The following is a 22247-nucleotide window of genomic DNA, read 5'->3' on the forward strand; positions in this document are numbered from 1 at the left end:
GTGATAAGAATACAGGTCTAGAGAGAAATTCTTTTAAAAATGAAAATCCTTACTTCCAGATAGGACATGGACACACTGTACAGCATGTCATCACTGGTCTCCTCAATGGCACGGAACAGGTCATTCAGAGTTCGAACATAGATGCCTGGCTCCTTGTCAGTCCCTAACATGGTGTATGTCTTTCCACAACCTGAAAACAAAATATAATGCCTCTCATAGACCCAGTCTTAACCACGTAGTGAGCACCCAGTGACGGACAAAATTAGCTACAGAGGTGAATTTGTGAAAAAACATTTTAAAGTATAAATAAATGCCAATCATTTGCTCCTAACCTGTTAACTTTGTAGTTTCAAGGAGGAAACAACATGCATACACATGAGTGGCTACAACCTCTGTGCTTACTTTCCACAAGAGGAGGCCAAGAGTAGAGCTTGTGTGCGAGAAATGGCCAGGCAGAAGGCAAAAAATGAAAGCAAGAGAAAGGTGGGAAACTTGATGGAGCAATGGCTCTCTACTAGTCTTTGACAGCCTGTGACTACCCGCTGGAAATGTGGGATGCAGAGCATGACTCATTTTCTAATCAGGCCTTTGCTAAAATCAAAAGTGAAACAGGTGTTAATAAGATGTCTACCTTTTCCCAAGAGCTTGCTGAATAGCTCTCTGGCTCAGGCTGACAACAGGTCAGGAGGGTTGCACATGTAATTAGTGTATGATACACCTATGAGCACTGAGACTGAGTACTAAGAAATATATTTGGTTCTTGTTCAATGCACATACACTCGCACAAAACAAACCTGTGGGTCCATAGGCAAACACAGTGGCATTGTAGCCTGATATAAGGCCCTCAATTAGGCCTTTTGTTGTTGCCCGGTACACTTCCTCCTGTATAGGGAGAAGAAAGGGTTCAGGCCATACATAAACAGCTACACATCAATATGAATACAGTGCGAGATTTGCATTATTTTCGTTTTTTCTTTAACTCCTGACAAACCTGACTAGCGGAGAAGTCAAATGCTACATCAAACATGTAAGTCTTCTCCCTCGAGCGATTGGCACGCAAGATGTCGTCTGGGTCCTCCATGGGGTCCATCAGAACCACCATCTAATGATGAAGAAAATGGTTAAGATACAGGAAAATAAGACAGGCCTTTGCAGGCAAGGGGCTAAACACTATTGACATCAGCGAGGCCATTGAACTTAGTAATGTGTTTGTTGTGTAGACAGTATGGTTTACTTTTAATAACAGTGGAAAGATGTGCTAATGAGCAAATGGGCTCTCTATTCAGTGACATTAGGTCCAGCTTGAAAGTGTGGCAAAGATAAATGACAAGAAGGTCAGCTGAAAGGCTACTGAAGCGTATTTCTGCTGGGATTAGATGGATGACTGTTCACTAATCATTACAATATCTCATAAGTGCAGGAAAACAAATATAAACGACCGCTCAGTTTCCAGGACTAGCTAACACAAAATAAAGATATGTCTCTTTGTGGCAGATCACTGCAGATGCAAGTTTCTGTTGAGCCCCTTACTGTGCTGTACATCTGGAAAAACGAGATAGCCATTTGCTTGATGTCCCCCTTCAGGCCAATGAGATGAGCTCCAGTACCTACTTAATGATCATAAAACACCATGCTCCAAGTGTGTCCATTTGGATTTATTTTACTACATTTATGTCTTCTAGTAGGTTTTAGCATTCAATTACCTTTTGTGACTATTTTAAAGGTTCCAGTTCACCATCTCGCCAACCTTTATAGTTTCCACATTTGCTAAAACAGCTGTTGGTGTTAAATGACTGAATTGACTGTTTGTGACAGTGAAGAGGAATGTTCTGTGTAGTAGTATCAACTTACACCAATTTGTAACAGCATTTCTGTATTTTCTTGAATTAAAGGTGCATGTAATTAGCACTAAATTATATGTGTATAGACATATACACATACATACGCACACACTAATTACTGGGGATTCTCCATAATCTGTTAATGTGGTCACAGGGGCAAACATACTACGGTTTTACCACAGATGGTATTTTAATATATTCAGATCCAAATTAAAGATGTACAAAAAAAAGCAATTGTGCAACTTCACTTTTGTGCACCTTTGAGCCTAAATGTTAAAAGTAAAAACTTTAGTTAGTATAACTTCTTCCACCTATATATTATTAAAGTTAATGGTAAGAAATTGCATGTGAAAAATGACAATGCCGGCGGAAGCTATTTCCTCCAGGAAATGAAAGCCACTTCTTGTGACAAATACAGTCCCCTCTACACTCATTTCACAGCTTGTATGTAGAATATGCATTTATGGAAATGGGAATCCACTCAGGCCATCTGTCTGAATCATGGTCATAGAACAAAAAGCAGCTCACATGGCAAAGACAGTCATGCAGTAAAGAGACAAACTTCAGTTTTTTTAGGGAGAAAATTGGAAACATTGGTGTTAAAAATATGCTTTTGTACATGTGACAGCCACGGTGGCAGATATTACACTGAATGTGAATAAGCACTGAAATGTCACATTCTTCTAATTGTTCGGTTTCACAAAACTAGTCCATTATCACTAGTAAATCACATCTCTGAAAAAGAATATTTCAGAAACAATGCAGAAACAGAACATCACGACATCAGGAAAAATATATTACAATAAGGATGACAAATCTCGGGCTCAGAGTGGTTCCAACTGACTTGGTGTGATTGTACACAGCTGAAGGAAAATTAGTTTTCTCACAGTATTGTAGGTTTGAATCTCGTGCAACTGACCTGGGAGAAAAATTAATAAAAACAGAGAGCACTTAAGTTTATCTTAGATATGACTATGGGGGGGCTAGGGGTTTGTCAGCCGACCAGCTCCTTTCAGCAGTGGGCCTTGAGAGTCCTCTGAGGCCTGAAGCACCCGGCATGTTTGATGACCCCCCCCCCCCCACTCTTCCAACCCCACCAACCACTGAACCGCTCACTTTGAAGCCTCTCAATTGAAATTCAAGAGAGCGTGGGGGGGGGGTTTCCACTTTTAATAAACTGGGAACAACAGATGAAGGCGGGGAGCATGGCAGGCGTACGCAGGTTGCAATCAGAAAAGAGGGGGGACAAAGAGAAGAGTAAAGTATTAAGAAAAAGAGAGTAAACATCGAAGGCATACAACTATTTGTTCTTTGAATTTATATCGTTACTTTTTCAGTTAGTATTTTTTCTATGGCATACACGTGAATGCCCCAATGTCCTTTCGACACAAAGATAACATGTCCAACAACTGATGCCCATTCTTCCTCTTTCCCTAACTTCCTCCGTCTCCTGTAGCACCCAGATACCATGACGTACAAGCTCTGATCGCATTTCATAGAAAAGATACTGTGAACAACGTAGTACTTCTCTTGGGTGCTCTTAAGCCACTTAGTCTCAGTCAATGTGATGACCTTCACAGACAATGTGAGTGTAGTCAGAAGAATTATTCTGGCAAAGAGCAGCAAAGACACAAAAAGTGTGTAATTGAACATCTAATAATAAAATAAATGTATCAAAGTGGTCAGGAGCAAAAGAGGCCATGCCAGTTGTAGTTACACCCAAGTGAGGGAGTGTTTTTGCCCACCTCTTAAGAGAAACCGCTAGTCCCAGCGGTGACAAGAGGTGTAGGCAGGAAGGCCCGGGATAGACAGTCAGGCAAACAATAGTGACCCTTTCTGGCATTAACCTATTGTGACCATGGTAAAATGTAACTTTAACTCTAGATAGATGTTGTCAACCACAATTCCTCTTTCAGTCATCTTTCTATGATCTGAACTACACCTGCCACAACAGAGAAGGGAGTGAGGGAAAATAAAAAATTTAGTTCAATTCAGTTTTATTTATTTATCATCATCTGAAAACACTTATTCTTGTAAGAAAAAGAGCACAACATTAAACATAGATTTGCAACAGTAAAGTGATCCTTTATGAGTGAGCATTTGGCAACACTGAGGAGAAAAACAATCTTTAAAAGAAGCAGCAGAAATGATCACTTTGCTATAAATAGTTTTTGTTGTTCTTGTACACAACAAATGCATAAAACGAGTGTTTTCACATTTTCTGCACCCCTGGAAAGACTTTTTGGAGGTGGGGGCTAAAAAGTACCAGTTCAAATGTAAACAAAAACTATAATGGAGTAAAATGTTTCCTTTTTGAAGTTAGTTGGTTTTATGTTGAAAAGCGACATAGCTTGTTTATATATGCAAGGCATATATTAACTTGTATATATGCTTGTGTAATTTTGTTGCTTGAAAAAGCTGATGAGCACACAGCAGTGCTGTTACATAATAGCAAGTATCAAATGCATGCTTTCATGCACAGTTCTGTTTCTGTGTATGCGCTTGGGAAATCATTAGGGACCAAGGGTGTTGATAACACATATAGTCCCATCTGTCATCTGTGTTTCTTGAGTTACAGTACAGGCTACCTTCCCACAGCTCCACCCATGAACATCCACACACAGCATCTGCTGCTTGGAAAGATTCTATACTATTAATTTTCTTAAGTCTCCTGATAAGACTTTAAGGTGCTGGCTCTAGTGTCAGTACACTGTGTGGCAACATAAGACAGGATGTCTGGACATGTGCCTAACCTTCCTGGGTTTAGAAGTTCTCGACACAGACGGCCTTTACCATAGGTTGTTCTCTGTATTTAATTAAGAGGCTTCTGAGAAGTGTCTGAGGTTAGGTACAGGTCAGTATTAGCCCTTGAGCACTGACGTCTAGCGTACAGAACAGGTTAAGAAACGCTTAGAAACGTAGTGTTCTTGACATTAGCTTTATACACATCCTCCCTCTTTCCGGTTTTTGCTCACAGTTACATGGAAACGTACTCAAACACTCAAAGCGAAAGAAGCATGTTGATGTGTATAAGATGAAAAAGACAGAGTTTTAACGCACTTATGAAACACAGTATGTTTGAGCACAAAGAAATTCACCTATACAAAAGGTACGTAATTTATTTCCCCACAAGAACCGATTAATCACATTTTGCCACCATGAGCACATTTGGCAAATGTTAAGATGAATTGATGAAACTGTTAAAATGGCAAAATGAGCCTTAAAATAGTTAATCAAACTCATCTCTCTTGAGTTGAGCTTACTTGAGGCGAAGCTGTGAGTCAGTGAACAGCTGCACAGCAACCATTCTCCAAACACAACTGCTACAATACAGCGAGCACATAGATCATTATAAGGGCCTATGTGTTTGCTGTTAACGATCAAAGTAAAGGACAGGCCAAAACTGTGATAGTATAGTAACAGTCAATTTGCCATCACGTCCATTAATGGCTTAGCACTCTGATGATAACAACCAATTGCAGCAGCCAGTGTGTGATTTCTAAACCTCTACCAAAATGGTTAAACTTATGGGTAGTGGTCAAACCATGATCTTTCAAAGATCCGGAAAGACACAATTTTAGATGTTTGACGTCAAAACAAGACTTTCCACTCAGTTCTAAATTGGCTCTTGTTGTTATTTCTACCAGGACCAATCGCCCCTTTTCACTGGCTGCTGACTTATTCATGGGCACCTCTGAAGGAGACATCAATTTTGACACAAGTGGGCTAGAAGCCCGATGCGCCTGAGAAAAGCACAAAGTGAAAAGGAAAGCAATTTCCTGGTTGACAGCCTCTACAAGCATGGTGTCATTTTTAGCAGTTTTAATCATGGTGTCACAATGGACATCACATGCTACAGCCACTTTTCATTTGGATGCAGCGCGTGACTCATTTTAACTTGACCTCGGAGGCTGGCAAAAAGAAAATGGTCAGAGCGTGAATTTATACACGGTGGCTAAGAAAAAAAGAGGCTATAAAATATTTATAGTATCTCAAGGATCAGCCAAAGTCCGACAACAGCTTGCTTATGAGGCGACATGAACCCAATTAGCATGATGGCATTATCTATACACCTGCAATAAACAGTGTGGTGAGATGGAGCAGTGCTGCCTGGTGCTTTTCTTGGCTGATGTGATTGATGATCCACAAGACTTGCTGTTGGGGTCATTACACCAGCAGGATTGACTTGGTTGGCCATCCTGCTGACTATAGCACAGCTAGCCCCCACCGTAGATCTATAATTCAAAGCCTGGATGTGGTGCGGTTTCACTAGCGAGCCAGCCCTGGTTGCTTCTCCCTATCATGTGCCAAATGGAAAATGCTGCCAAGACGGGAAACAAAAGTCAGAAGTCTAGAGATCAACCAGTTTTCTAAGCACTATTTCATTACACCTAGATAATGGTTAGGGTCACTAAGAAAATAACAAAGCAAAATCTGAAAACACTACACTAGAAGCAAAACCCTTTTCCTGTCTTGTACTAATCGTATAATTATTTTCAGGCTTTGGTGTAGTGCATTGCTAGCAGGTAAAATTAAGGAAAACCTGATGAAATGTTGTGAGATATTTTAAGGTTAATTAACAAAAACCTTATACATCAATGAAGCAGCAACAACTGACGCAATAACCAAAGATAGCACAGATGAGAAATCTAAAGAACTGACACCAAAAATGTTAAGATGCTGTCTGAATTAGAGTGAATTGGCTTCAGTGTTGATGAGGTAACATCCCTTAATCAGAATCAGAATCTTTTATTAATCCCTAAGGAAATTATGTGAACAGTTCGTAATGCATGCTTTGAAAAGATGTATTTGTGATAGATTGTGGTCACCCTGAAAGAACTTTCCCACTATGACAAGAAGCACAGCACCGACAGAAGTTACAGTTACAGAATATTATATATATATATATATATACACACACATACACACACATATATAAATACAGAGACAAATATAAATAAAATATACGAAGGGGATAAATAGAATAAATAGGAATAAAAATAAAAATACAGGTGAATTGCACATTTCAAGTATTGAGGTCTATTGCACCATTGACTATTTACAAAAAGTATTGCACAAGGTATTGTACAGTGAGGTGAAGAGGCACTACAGCTTAGTTGTTCCCCCCTCCTTTGTCCTTCAGTTTCCCCTCCCTCTCCCCTCCAGAGAGGAGACAGATAAATTAAAAGTGCAGTTGAAATGTCTGCTAAAATAGAGCTGCTAATATGTTTAAAGACTCTCCCTGCTGACTTCAACTGAGCCACTGGCAGAAAAAGGAAATGCCAGCCACATTAGGTCTACAATGCAGTCCTTTTATTGTCATGCAGGTATTCATCTCTTTATTTATTAAAGGACAGGTACCCGTCAGAATATGAAATAAATGTATTAATCTCTGTGTGACGACTCTGCTCTCTGTGTGTATTTCAGTAGTCCCTGCTAATATCTTCTGGCTGCACAATCACATAACAGTAGATTTGCTTAACAATGCCATCTACATGCTGTGTCAAGAATACTGAAGAAGAATAAAAGGACTGAGATCAGAAAAAGAATGCAAGCGGGTCTAAGCTGTGACCTTTACAAGGCAACCTTTCAAGCTGCTCTGTCAGCAACGCAACCAAAGCTTTGGAAAATCCAACGGGCACAATTGCAGCTGGTTATCTGATAGAAACCCTCGGCACTGCCCTCTGCACCCCAACAATGCTACTGTATATCCCGTTTCAGAGGCTCTCTATGATTGGAGGTGTGTGCTGGATCACAGTATACCTGATACAGTGTGCCTGATAGCAAGGTCTGCTCTTCTATTTGATGTTATATAAGATGTCTGGCCGTGGCTAACGAAGGCCAAATCATTACAGTCAGATGTAATTCCGACTGAGATGTTCAATAATACACGCAATAGTACTTTCAGCCTCTTGCACAATACAGCAAGACGTCTTTTAAGCTGAAGAATTGGGTGAGAGAAATTACTTCATTTTGTCCCTTTTAAACTTCCAATTTTCCTCGCTTCACTCATCACTCCCATCATTTCTTTTTTATATAGCACAGATGCATTATTAAACAGCACAGGCACGGATTGTTAAAAAGGACTGAAAGAACAATGCAGCAATCTGTCATCCAAAAAAGCAATTCACTAAACATCCAGATCACAATTCAGTGTGAAGATGTCAAGTATCTTCACACTGTCATAAATTATACTCTAAAATAAAACAATCAACCCATTAACCACTTTTATTTTGTTTCTTGTGTTAAAAATGTCATGTTTGGGAGATAACATGCAAGCCAACAGAAGACAATGACAAAAGAGTAAACTCAACGCCAAGAGGTAATTAGGCTGATTACCAGAAAAGCTATTACATGACAACGTGGTACCATCACAAACAAACATCCAGGAGTACACCAGCTGGCAGAAACCCATAGTAGCGCTGTGCCAGAGGCTGGTGGCTTTTTAAAGGCCAGAAGTAAACTCAAGGCCAAGGGCCGGAGGTCTGGCATAACACACAAACTAGGGCAATCACCAGTTATCCAGGCAATAACACACAGACGCAGACTCAAACACATACTACACAGAAACAAGCTACAATTCCGAGGTTGATATGGGTTAACATCTAGCTTCACATTTATCATGTGTCGGAGAACTTAAAGAGTCAACTTTAAGATTATTTCTTTAGGATAAAAAGGAAACATTTGAATGAAAATCAATTCCAATTGAAATCAGAAAAATTAAAACTGACCTGTACACAGATTTCTCCATTCCTTTCTTTATATATATATATATATATATATATATATATATATATATATATATATATATATATATATATATATATATATGGAGTCAGGACGCCAGGTCAGGGGGGAGATATCATCACCCCCACCCGAGATTGGGTACATAGCCCCAAGTGCGATAGGAGAAGGATCGTTGAGTGCGAGAGGAACTGACCTGAAAAATAGGATCATGGCCAAGCTTGAAACCTGGATCCCCCGTAGCCGGTTACCAAGATTACGTGAAGTACCCTCAGAAGGTCTGCTAGATGATGTTAATGCAGCACTACGGGCAATACCTACAACCACGATTACCGACACTAACAAGCTGATCTACAATACGGCAGCAGTGATCAGTGAGATGCTTGGCTACAAGTTGAACAGCCACAAGGGGCAGTACCCTCCATGGAGAAGGAGGCTAGAGGGCAAGATCAAAGTAGCACGGAGGGAGGTTAGCCAACTAACAGAGTTGCAGAAAGGTGCGACAAATAAGGTGCCTAAGAAATACAGCAAGCTGTCCATACCTGAGGCCTTGGAAACTGCCAAGCAAAGACTCACAGCCTTGGCCAGCCGCTTGAGGAGGTACACCAGAGAGATAGAAGGCAGGAGAATAAACCAGCTGTTCTCCACAGAACCAGCAAAGGTGTACTCTCAGTGGCAAGGGAACAATAAGAGAACAGCACCACCAAGGCTGGAGACGGAGCAATACTGGAAGAGCATATGGGAGAAGGATGCAACCCATAACGGCAATGCTCAGTGGCTAGAGGATCTGAGGGCAGACCACAGCGACCTCCCTGAACAGGGTCCAGTAACCATCACAGTGGCAGATATCCAAGAAAGGGTCTCCAGTATGAAGAGTTGGACAGCACCAGGGCCCGACATGGTTCACGCCTACTGGCTGAAGAAGCTGACTGCACTCCACGAGCGTCTGGCAGCACAAATGAACCAGCTGCTAGTTAACGAGAGACACCCGGAATGGCTAACCGTAGGTCGGACGGTCCTGATCCCCAAGGACCCCAAGAAGGGAGCGGTCCCCTCCAACTACCGACCAATAACCTGCCTCAGTACTACATGGAAGCTCCTGTCAGGCATCATATCGGCTAAGATGAACAGGCACATGGGTCAATACATGAGCGGGACACAGAAAGGAATTGGCAAGAATACCAGAGGTGCAAAACACCAGCTACTGGTAGACAGAACAATCAGCCGAGACTGCAAGACCAGACTGACCAACCTGTGCACTGCCTGGATTGATTACAAGAAGGCCTATGACTCAATGCCCCACAGCTGGATACTGGAATGCCTAGAATTGTACAAGATCAATGGGACCCTAAGAGCCTTCATCAGGAACTCAATGGGGATGTGGCGTACAACACTAGAGGCCAACTCCAAGCCCATAGCACAAGTTACCATCAAGTGCGGGATCTACCAAGGAGATGCTCTGTCCCCACTGCTGTTCTGCATAGGCCTGAACCCCCTCAGTGAGATCATTAACAAGACTGGCTACGGATACCGACTACGGAACGGAGCAGTTGTCAGCCACCTCCTGTACATGGATGACATCAAGCTGTATGCCAAGAGTGAACGAGACATCGATTCACTGATCCACACTACCAGGCTATACAGCAATGACATTGGAATGTCGTTCGGACTGGAGAAGTGTAGTCGGATGGTAACAAAGAGAGGGAAGGTAGTCAGAACTGAGGGGATTGAACTACCAGAAGGCAACATTGCAGACATAGAGGACAGTTACAAGTACCTGGGGATCCCGCAGGCAAATGGGAACCATGAAGAGGCCGCTAGAAAGGCTGCAACCACCAAGTACCTGCAGAGGGTCAGGCAAGTCCTGAGGAGTCAGCTGAATGGTAAGAACAAGATCCGGGCCATCAACACATACGCCCTGCCCGTGATCAGGTACCCTGCTGGGGTAATAGGCTGGCCAAAGGAGGAGATAGAAGCCACTGACATAAAGACAAGAAAGCTCCTGACCATGCATGGAGGGTTTCACCCCAAGTCCAGCACCCTGAGGCTGTACGCTAAGCGGAAGGAAGGGGGCCGGGGACTGGTGAGTGTCAGCACCACAGTCCAGGATGAGACAAGGAACATCCAAGAATACATTGGGAAGATGGCCCCAACTGACCGAGTGCTCAGTGAATACCTCAGGCAGCAGAAACCCAAGAAAGAGGAGGGAGACGAGGAACCATCATGGAAGGACAGGCCCCTGCACGGTATGTACCACCGGCAGATAGAGGAGGTGGCTGATATCCAGAAATCCTACCAGTGGCTGGACAAAGCTGGACTGAAAGACAGCACAGAGGCACTAATCATGGCAGCACAAGAACAAGCTCTGAGTACAAGATCCATAGAGGCTGGGGTCTATCACACCAGGCAAGACCCCAGGTGCAGGCTGTGTAAAGATGCCCCAGAGACAATCCAGCACATAACAGCAGGGTGCAAGATGCTAGCAGGCAAGGCATACATGGAACGCCATAACCAAGTGGCCGGCATAGTGTACAGGAACATCTGTGCCGAGTATAACCTAGAAGTCCCGAGGTCAAAATGGGAGATGCCCCCAAGGGTGGTGGAGAATGACCGAGCTAAGATCCTGTGGGACTTCCAGATACAGACGGACAAAATGGTGGTGGCTAACCAACCGGACATAGTGGTGGTAGACAAACAGAAGAAGACGGCCGTAGTGATCGATGTAGCGGTTCCGAATGACAGCAATATCAGGAAGAAGGAACACGAGAAGCTGGAGAAATACCAAGGGCTCAGAGAAGAGCTCGAGAGGATGTGGAGGGTGAAGGTAACGGTGGTCCCCGTGGTAATCGGAGCACTAGGTGCGGTGACTCCCAAGCTAGGCGAGTGGCTCCAGCAGATCCCGGGAATAACATCGGAGATCTCTGTCCAGAAGAGCGCAGTCCTGGGAACAGCTAAGATACTGCGCAGGACCCTCAAGCTCCCAGGCCTCTGGTAGAGGACCCGAGCTTGAAGGATAAACCGCCCGCAGGGGCGTGCTGGGTGTTGTTTATTATAAATGGTAAAAGTCTTCTGTGTGCCAGGATTTCAGATATAAATATGCCAGCATTTTTCCATTTACACCTTTGATGTTCTGCTTTTTGACAAAGATGATGTGGATCATCCATAGCAGATTAACCTCTAATAATAAACAGACCGGACAAACAAACAGTGTAAAATAACTTCATTTTTTTTAAGTGTGTATATTTGCTTTGTTATTTGTTCCTCATTTGTTTCATTGTAATGACTGTTACAATTATCAAAAGGAATTATCACAGGAGTAAGATGACTCTCCTTCTTTCTAGTATAATAGAATAAAAGCTGAAAAAACATGTTGGTGAGTAATGGCCTTTGGAGGATCCTTCCAGATGAAGGCAGCAGCAAGCTGTGCAAGGGTCCATTTAGTACAGAGCTGAGTTAACTTCACACCCATGTTCACACATAATGACAGTAATAGCAAAATGGTGCTCGACAGCATGCTATTTTCAGCCTTTCAGTGAATTTTGCTACCATCATGACATGACAGAAGGAGATGTTGTCCGTGTAAAACACAAAAGAAACCATTACTTCTTCCAAGTCCTTTTTGGAGGCATGGCAGACAATCAACTTTCTCCAAGGTTTCAAAAATACACTCCACTCTCTTTTTTGAAGTTAACTGAAAGCTTGAATGTACTAAAGAGGTATAGGCAAAAGAAAAACTGTAAGCAGCCCCATGAAAGTGTTGAGTTCATTAAACAAACAAACAAAAAAAAAAACTAAAGTGGAGTTTGGAATTGACAAACTGTCTAAATTGAACATCCTTTAAAAATGTCAGTATGCAAATTAGATTGTTAAAAGCTTCTGGGTGAGCTCAGGAAGCACAACTGTACTAAATCAACCAGAGTTTTTTAGCTTACTCTATATTGGATTTTCAGTTGAGTTCCTAGGTAATACTTAATAATTTAACAATGCAAATGAAAGGGTTTTTAAAAAATCCATTGTATTTGAATTAAAAGGAAAAAATACCGGTCGTTATCAGTGGTCATCATCCACCCAGTAGATTCTATGGTATCAATTTGAAAATCCTACGTCAGCTCCCTCTCAATCAATCAAGTTCGCAAAGTTGGGTGACGACTATACCCCTTCAGGCTTTTATGGTTTAGGGGTGATAAAAATGATGTTTTCATCATATATAATTAGGGATGGGTACCAGCACCGGTCCAGACATAAACGGTAGTAACTAGGGGTGGGTTTTTATAATCGATTCATCGATTAAAATCGATTCTGGCTTGGATAACGTAAAATCGATTCATTTAAATCCTGAATCGATTTTTTTAATATAAATTTATTTTGCTTGAAATGCCAGAATCTTTGGTGACATCTCACAAAATTTCAAGAACCACCAAACAGTTAAGACAGTAAATGAGAGCAGGTACACGGATTCTGCACATAGACTTAAACACACAGTGCGACCCGCGGATCAGAATCAGTTAGATGTCGCCTTTCTCACGGTTGGGGCTGAAAGCCGACAGCTCGCTGATCCTGATGTTTCGGCGGGTCCGCGCTTTGTGTTTACGCCCTTTTTGCGCCGATTCTAAAGCTGTTAGTTTGATCTCTCTCCAAACAATATTGACCGAACCAGCAGCAAAAGAAGATCCAAACGATTCACATAAAATCGTCATGAATTCACTCTGACTTTTACTGTTTTGCTTCCACCGCGATGCACAGCTCTCTCTCTCTCTCTCTCTCTCCCTCCCCCCCCCCCTCTCTCTCTCTGTACTTCAAGAACAGTTTCCCTTTCTTCATTATTCGCTTGCTTGTTACGCACCAGTCTACCGTAGTTTACAGCGCTGTCAGCCGCTGTTTTTTTCCCTTTTACATTCTTCCGAAAAGAAAACCTCATTTCTGCTGTTCAATACTGAACAAATTTAAACTTTTTAAAATTATTCAAAATGCAAAACGCTTAACCGTGTCTCTAATAAAACCGCTGTAACTTCAGAGGTAATGTTCATATGTTGATTAATGGTTTTCTTTCGTTTTTGATGTACTGCAGAATATTTTTATAAAATCCCAGGCCAGGAAAATCACCTTCATGTTTTTCTGTGTTTTATCTTCAGCTACTTTGACACAAAGGCATCTGCTGTGATGCTCACACCTTTGATAAAGTCTTGCGTGTGTCAGCTTCCTTTTTATTGATACAAAAATATGTAAATGTACTGATTTGAATTATAATATTTCTGACTGTCAAAATTTCCCAGATTTAAATCGAATCGAATCGAATTAAATCGAATTAAATCGAATCGTGGATCGAATCGATTCGGGACCTTGTGAATCGGAATTGAATCGATTCTAGAAATCAGTGACGATACCCAGCCCTAGTAGTAACCAGACCAAAAAGCAGTGCACATTTTGGTGCTTTTTGGTCTGGAATATTTTATTATATTAATAATAAAATATTATTAATATTTTTAAAATGATAGCGGCACACACGAAAAATTTTGAAGCACAAACCAGCACAAATGTAGCACAAACGTTTAACATCAATTTTGTTTGATTTGGGTAATGTGGGGGGGCTGGTTGACCTTAGACCTTTACATTTTCATTAATATATTTAAAACAGAAGCAGCACAAATTACAATTTTAGCAGCACAAACATAGCACAACTGATTGACACCAATTTTGTTTGATTCCATTAATATGGGGGGGCTGGTTGACCTCCGGTGACCTCTAGAAATTTTTATTAATATCTTTAAAATGATAGCGGCACAAAAGAACATTTTTGCAGCACAAACCAGCACAAAGGTAGCACAAACGTTTGATACCACTTTTGTTGGATTTGAATAAGGTGGGGGGGGGGGGGGGGCAACTCAACTTCACTCACATTGCAACAAGTGCTTTAAGGTGATACTGTGCAAAGGAGGTAACACCTCAAATCTGACGACGAACCTGGTGACGCATAGTGTTTTTTTAAAAGCCGAGAAATGCACCGTATTTGATAGCTTGCTGCGAGACCTCACACCGAGCACATCTTCTGCGGGTGTGGTGCCTGTTATCGGTCCCGGAGTTAGCAACATCCCCCAAGAACCCGAAGAGGAGACTCCTGGTCCCTAGCCCTGCCAGTGTAGCAGAAATGATGACGGATGATGATGATGGCAGCAGCAGCGGCCATTCTTCTCTGCGTGAGTAGCTTAATGTTGTTCGTGTGTAATTTACGTTAAGTAGGCTAACCACGTTATTACATTAATGCATGTAAGGTGAACTAGCAAACATCATCATAGCTACATGCAGCTGTCCTCTTGTTTGATGGCAGATACTCCCTTCACCCTGGCCAAAAAGGCTAAAATGACCAAAGAAAAAGTGGAAAACAGCTAAACATGAGAGGTTTTTGGACAAAGTTTGTGTTTTTTCCATTATTTAAAAAACACAAACACAAAAGAGTGATACCATATATGCCCTATAGCTGCAGAAAAGGCTAACATTGTTATCTTTTTACAAAAAAAACAGCTAAACATGAGAGGTTTTTGGACAAAGTTTGTGTTTTTTCCATTATTTAAAAAACACAAACACAAAAGAGTGATACCATATATGCCCTATAGCTGCAGAAAAGGCTAACATTGTTATCTTTTTACAAAAAAAACAGCTAAACATGAGAGGTTTTTGGACAAAGTTTGTGTTTTTTCCATTATTTAAAAAACACAAACACAAAAGAGTGATACCATATATGCCCTATAGCTGCAGAAAAGGCTAACATTGTTATCTTTTTACAAAAAAAACAGCTAAACATGAGAGGTTTTTGGACAAAGTTTGTGTTTTTTCCATTATTTAAAAAACACAAACACAAAAGAGTGATACCATATATGCCCCATAGCTGCACAAAAGGCTAACATTGTTATCTTTTTACAAAAAAAAAAACAGCTGAACATAAGAGGTTTTTGGACCAAGTTTGTGTTCTCCAGTCTTTAAGCACTGGTTTGAGCACCGTTTAAGCACCGGCACCATTTCAAAAGTACCGGTTTGGCACCGGTATTGGATAAAACCTAAACGATACCCATCCTTATATATAATACATTTATTGTGCAGCTCTTAAAGCTACACAATAAATGGAGACATGACTCACCTACATCACCTTTTCATAATTACCATCCTTGCAGAAAAGGTAAGTTTTCTATTCTCTGACTCAGTGCTATGATTGAACATTTTCCTCTGATTCTTGTTTTAATTGTCCAATGTAGGCAATTTTCGGGAAAGGCAGTCTCATGGATGAGCCCCACCAGAGAGACAACATGTTGTTATGACTGTAGTAATACGGTAAAAGCCCCCATAGAGACTGGTTCCCACTAGATCATTAATACCCAAGGCATGCAATTCTTTGTAAACACCCTGTAATGGTTAGCTGAAAATCTGTCCATCTCAAATACAATCTCTTTTCTTCCTATTTTTATTTCCCTCAGTCTTTTTTGGCATACTTGTTTCTCTTCCCACTCAAAAATTTGACTCTTCCACAACTGATATTTTAAATTTATTGCTTTTTCAGCTCTGGCTAGAGTTATCTCAGCCATTGTGTAAAAGCTTTTTTACCTAATAGTTTTGCCACAATGGACAAATTCTTGCGTGTCACCTATTAAAGCGAGCACATCTATGGCCCTGCCTTTAGAGAGCGCATGATGAGAGGGCACTGAGAGGGATCACTCACAGCACACGCAAACATGCACGATCCAAAGGAGGGTGTAGTGAGAAAGCTAACTCGAGGTCAGGTGTGAGAATAAGGAAAGCAAAGATTATCCACTTTTCTGGAACAGGCTGTCTATTTGGATTGACACATTAACCCACATTTGAAGAAAAACAAAAAAGTAGGTCTACTTTCCACGTCTGGCCCAAACTGCTTCCTCTGCTCTCTGTGGTGCCACTGTTGCCATTTTAAGTTCAGTTCCTGTGCCTAGCACTTTCGCTGTATGCTATTTGCAGCTGTGAAGCTATTCAAACAGTCTGCCTCATAAAAACACTCCACCTAGACAAAGTGTGCCATTTTTTCCCGTTTTTGTTAGAAATAGGCTAGCAAATGTGCTGTTGGAGAGAACATTTCCATTAACAGAGGGTGGAGAAACAATAAGGGAGCAAGTTAATTAGGCATATTTATTGAGTATATCTTCTGCATGGCACTGAGACTTGTAAGCATGCTACATATAGAATCACATTTTCCACATTTTTAATTAATCCTGCAGTCTTACTAGTTTCCTATTGTGTGTTTGTGTTTTAAATACTGTTTGTTTTCAGCTAAGAGCTACTGCACAGAAGCTTGTTATGTGACTGCATAGTGACAATAAAGAATCTTGAATTAATGTCAGGATGGCTACCTGACCAATTTTATCAGTCACTGAGTGTCCTATGTAGCATTCTGTTTGCTGGCACTTTTGTAATCTGCAGTGCAAACCTTTTCTAATCTACACTACACTGTTTTCTTAGGGTGCTGCTTTTTTAAACTGGGCTAATTACAGTACAGTCTCTAATGCGAAGGCAATTTGAATCTTCTTTCACTGACAGGCCAGCGTAGAGGATGTCGGAAACTCTATACTGAGCACTTGAGGTTACGTGCTTCGTAGTTCACAAAGGCAGAAAATTTGCCAGTTAATGGGCATACTGTAATGACGTTGACCTGTGCTTGGACCAAGCTGAATGCTGCTGATTGTCTCAAAGGACGTGATCTTTACAAAGGAAGCAGGAGGTAAAAGGTTACATTTTTGTTTGCCTTCTGGCTGACATTCTCTCTCTTCAGGATAAAGATGAACATGAGAGACAAAACCTGTCCCTGAGAATTTTCTTTAGAACACCCGATATATAAGTACATGGGAATCCCTGCACATACCCATGAAATGCAGTGCAGAAAGCACAGACAAGCTAAGCTGTACAGATGTTCCACTAATGAATGCAAGAACGTATTTGATGCAGACAATTCACCTGCTGACTGAAAAGCAACAAGGAAAAATCCACAGTTTTTGTAAACTTCTTCCAAAACGTTTCCTTTATTCTCACAAATGTTGGACTGTAATTTTGAGGAACAGAAATGAAAAAAACAAAAACAGAAAACAAAAACAAACAATGGCCGTGACCTTGTCTAGGTGTCTCTATGGAGATGAGGCCTCAACATAAAGCATTCCCCTCTGTGTGCTGACAGACCAGCCTGGCCAAAAACTTGCCTTACAACTCCAAAGGCTAAGACACATGGTGCGTGACGCAAACACTCAACTCTACTAAAAGATATTTTTACATACATGTATATGAATTTATGTACTAATGTTCCTGATATTCCTTTTCTGGCTCTGCCTTTGAAAATGGATTCAGTTTTTATATAAACTGCACATTTATAAGGGATCTGTGCAAAAGGTTTTTCTTAATTTACTCTGTAAAAATAATCAGCTTGTAAAGTGGAATTGCTGAAGAGAGCCACAGGGTGATGCCTCCTTTGCAGTGCTTGAATTCGGACACAGGCACAGAAATAAGGCTTTGACTGAGATTCCCATGTTCAATGAAATGTAGTGCTGAGGACACCTAGTATGGTATGGTCACTTTTAGGTTGTATTGAACAAAGCACCAGAGCGAATGTCTCCACTCCTGTGTCTGACAAATGTCTAAACTATTATAGGCAAGCTAGCTAAGTGCTACGTATTACTCTCTCTTCTCGGACAAGGACACATCATAGGTGGTGATCCCTGATCACTTAACAGCATGTGTTATCCCACCTGTTTATTTAGAGGCTGCAAGACACCCTTCATCTCAACTTCAACTGAAATGGGTTCCTCAGCTTGCTGATTTTCGTTGTTTCTTTTTTTTTTTGATGATGACGGATGATGATGGCAGCAGCAGCCGTTCTTCTCTGCGTGAGTAGCTTAATGTTGTTCGTGTGTAATTTACGCTGAGTAGGCTAACCACGTTATTAAATTAATGCATGTAAGGTGAACTAGCAAACACCGTCGTAGTTACATGCAGCTGTCTTCTTGTTTGATGGCAGATACTCCCTTCACCTTGGCCAAAAAGACTAAAATGACCAAAGAAAAAGTGGAAAACAGTTAAACATGAGAGGTTTTTGGACAAAGTTTGTGTTTTTTCCATTGTTTAAGCACTGCTTCCAGCCAAGAGTGATACCATATATGCCCTATAGCTGCAGAAAAGGCTAACATTGTTATCTTTTTACAAAAAAAAAATAGCTGAACATGAGAGGTTTTAGGACCAATTTTGTGTTCTCCATTCTTTAAGCACTGGTTTGAGCACCGGTTTGAGCACCGTTTAAGCACCGGCACCGTTTCAAAAGTACCGGTTTGGCACCGATATCGGATAAAACCTAAACGATACCCATCCCTAATTAAATGTATTTTCAATGACTCTACCTACCACTTTAGTTTAACCATTAAAATGTCACATCAGACTTTGTTAAGTGAAAATGTCCTAAGTAATTATGTTCACAAGGCTGAGTGACCATCTTTAGACCTTATGGGGTAAACATGGCCTTAGTGCTAGCCTCTTAAGGACTGACCTCTCACCTCTGTTTGTATATTACATTAAGATGGTAATGGAAATACTGTCTGCTGCAGGTTCAGTTTCTTCTTAGTGATGTTCAGTATGTGAATGTCAATAACTATTGATTAGAAATCTGAAGCACAAATATTTTTTTAAAAATAGAGAGCACATGGCACTCTAAAAGCTGGTTTCCAACAGCATTTAAAAGTTGATGTGTTACATTATTTTTTGCTACTCACCAGAACCTGTCTGAAAAAACAAAATATTTGCAGACCATAGGAATTATATTATCATCTGTGGCAAGAGCTGTTATCTTTTTTGTGTTATATCATCATTAGCAAAGACGAATACACCTAGGCTTGTTTGTTAGGTTAGTTTTTTGAAATTGTTTCTCATTCTCTTTAGAAGTAACAATTATGTCCAATTGTCAGATATGCCGAATAGTCTCTTTAGAAGTAAAAATTATGCCAAATTATTGTTTTTAAGTTGAATTAGGCTATTTAGTTTTTCCCTCAACAGTTCAACGTTTCTTTGATTCTCAATGTCCATAGTGTTAGAGGCTACACTGCATTAGTTCAGTGGTCCCATAATGTAGTGGTTTACACATTTACCTAACAAACGAAAGCTATCTGGAACAGTCCCGGGAGCAGACATAAATCCTCCCAGAGGAGGCTGCATCAGGAAGGTAAAGTTAAAGTTCAAGATCAAATGTGTGGAGAAGCCTGCTATACTGATCCCTTGTGAAAGAGCTGAAAGTAGCCAGTCTTGATAATTCAAGGTTTCTTTGTTTCCCAATGACCATTGTGTCAGGCAGTGATGGTGTGATGGTACAGTACAGTCAGATAAATTACCACTACTTTTCTGAAGATCCATGAAGATCCCTACAGGCTGTCTCTGGGGGAAGAGTAAGCCTGAGAGAGAAAAAGAGCAGGTGGCACAAGGCTTAACCTGAGCTAAAACGCATCCAATGAGCTCATCTCCACAGGCTTAGCCAGCTTCCAAGTTGTCTGCTTTCTGCCAGGACAGCCAGATCTGGGTACTCTGGTCCAGTCCGTCGAGTCAGCCACCAGCCCTCTGCTAATCTGTCTGAGCACTACCGTTGGGCCATATGTTTACCATCTTACCAACAAAGTAACATATGCACTGTCTTGTTTGCTTGCAAAAATATGCTGTCTATAAAGGATTTAAGATGTAGTGTAGACATCACTCTTTATTTCTCTGTATGTGATGACTACCACAGGAGTGACAGCTACAGGTAAACGGATTCAGCCCTGTCGTGCAATATAATCCCACCACATCCACTGTGAGGATGTGACCTTATCTCACAATATCCCCTCCATTCATGTCAAGGCAGCCCAGGTAAGCCCACAGGTAAAAAAACAGATCCCAACAATCCCACTGTCTCGATAACAAGTGTGTAGCGTAAGCTCCACTAATCCTTTGTTGTGAACGTGTACAAGTGAACCTGACATAACCTCAAAGACGCCACACATCAGCACTTTCAGATATAATAAACTATGTACTGTGGTATTCAGGAGTGAAATCAACACACTGAGTCAAGCTGAAGAGGAAACATTTTTTTCTAGCTGAGGTTTGGTTGAGCCTTATTATAGTGGCTGTGTCAGCACCATATCTACCTTCCTGGTGTTATGCACTAATCCCCTGAGTCCAAGCCAATTTTAATGATGTCATGCCAGACTGGTGCTGATGTTGTCCTTAAGCTGTGATTAAATTACTTACGTTAAGAAAAACAAGTGATATACCAGCGTCGTGGATAATGAGTTTCTAGCAAATTCCCTCAACAGCATGAAAAAACACTAATCATACCCTTTATTGAATATAACATTCTCCACAAACACTTCTCACTGTTTTACTGTGGTGAGTCATCTGTTGCTACTGTTAATTTTCTTGTCTTGGTTAAGAGAAGCTTCCCACCACCAGCAGGCCTACAAATGCCTCAATCAGCCTACACTACGTGAGGAGACACCTCAGCAGGTTCCCAGTCACGATGTTCATTATCGTTTGCACTACCGTCATCACCACTGCACAATCTACTAAATGATCTCGAAGAGGGACCTGCTCAAATGTGAGGCGTAATGGTGAAAATGGTCCTCAAGGGACTTGCACACGCAATGTGTCCTTCTCATATGAAAGGTCACATGGTAGCAACCTCATTAAATACTATGCTCATTGGGAAAAAGGCCACCTGGTCTATGACGGCAAACCAAGTCCAGTTTCTTTTTCTATTCCACTGCCAGAATAAATGAATAGAAAAATCAAGTTTTGGTTGTAGTTTATGAAATATGCCTAAAACTCATTGCTATGGGGAACAGCTATGGCCATGATAGCCAATCTACATTCTGTTCATTCTGAGTCATTCTCGTCATGGTTTACTCTAATGGAAAACACAATTAGTGTAATAGCTCCATTCAAAGCTGCTTATTTGTCAAATAAGTTGGAAAGTAATGTCAAACAAGTTGGTGGAAAACTGAAACAAGACCACAGTGGAAACAAATAGAACCAAGCATGAGGCTGCCGGTACTGGCTGTTTTCATATTAAAGCCAGATGTGTTGTTTTGTCAGACCAACAGTAAAAGCCAAAGAAATTCAAATTATAGAAACAGCAAAACAGAAAAAGACTTTCCAATTAAACTGTTTGTCAAATTGCATCATGGTTAATGTAGGCGCTAAGTTAGCAAGATAAAAGTATTAGTGGAATAAAAATAGGCATAAGCATTTGTCCATTGTCCATTTGTCTGACACTACAGAAGAAGTGCACTGCTAATTGGTGAACTACTCATTTCCAATGACTAGGTGGCTGAAAAATACTTCATAAGCATCAGACAGATTCAGAAATAGAAATAATTACTACTTGCTGCCCTAGGCGTCTCTCTGTTGCCATTCACGTCACAAAGTTCTTGCACCATTATGAAAATCAAAATCAATGCTTTTTATGACCTTTTCAAGACCTCAGTAATTGGAGCGGCACAGTCTTTATGTTACAACTGTGTGGGCACTACTGGACTTCAGAGATACTTTTTTCTGGACTTAAAAGATACCAGAGGGAAACTGCACCACACTTCTGTTAAAACATGTGTACCTGATTTAATTTGTACAACAAAAAGCAGAACAATA

At 40.9% G+C, this 22247-nt stretch overlaps 1 protein-coding gene across 2 annotated transcripts in view; it reads right to left on the reverse strand.

Moving 5' to 3' along the window:
• The window catches only part of kif19 (kinesin family member 19), a 41732-nt gene that overhangs the window by 15305 nt on the left and 4180 nt on the right, over positions 1-22247 (reverse strand). For both annotated transcript variants that reach the window (XM_085416864.1, XM_085416863.1), the window contains 3 exons: positions 992-1102; positions 795-882; positions 54-190 (listed from right to left, as the gene is read on the reverse strand). In XM_085416864.1, the coding sequence (XP_085272990.1) occupies positions 54-190; positions 795-882; positions 992-1102 (336 nt within the window). The remainder of the gene's footprint in view (positions 1-53; positions 191-794; positions 883-991; positions 1103-22247) is intronic.

This window comes from Rhamphochromis longiceps, linkage group LG8, assembly GCF_057381845.1.
Source record: "Rhamphochromis longiceps isolate RC_006_pf linkage group LG8, R_longiceps_female_GT1.1, whole genome shotgun sequence".
Taxonomy (NCBI): Eukaryota; Metazoa; Chordata; class Actinopteri; order Cichliformes; family Cichlidae; genus Rhamphochromis; species Rhamphochromis longiceps.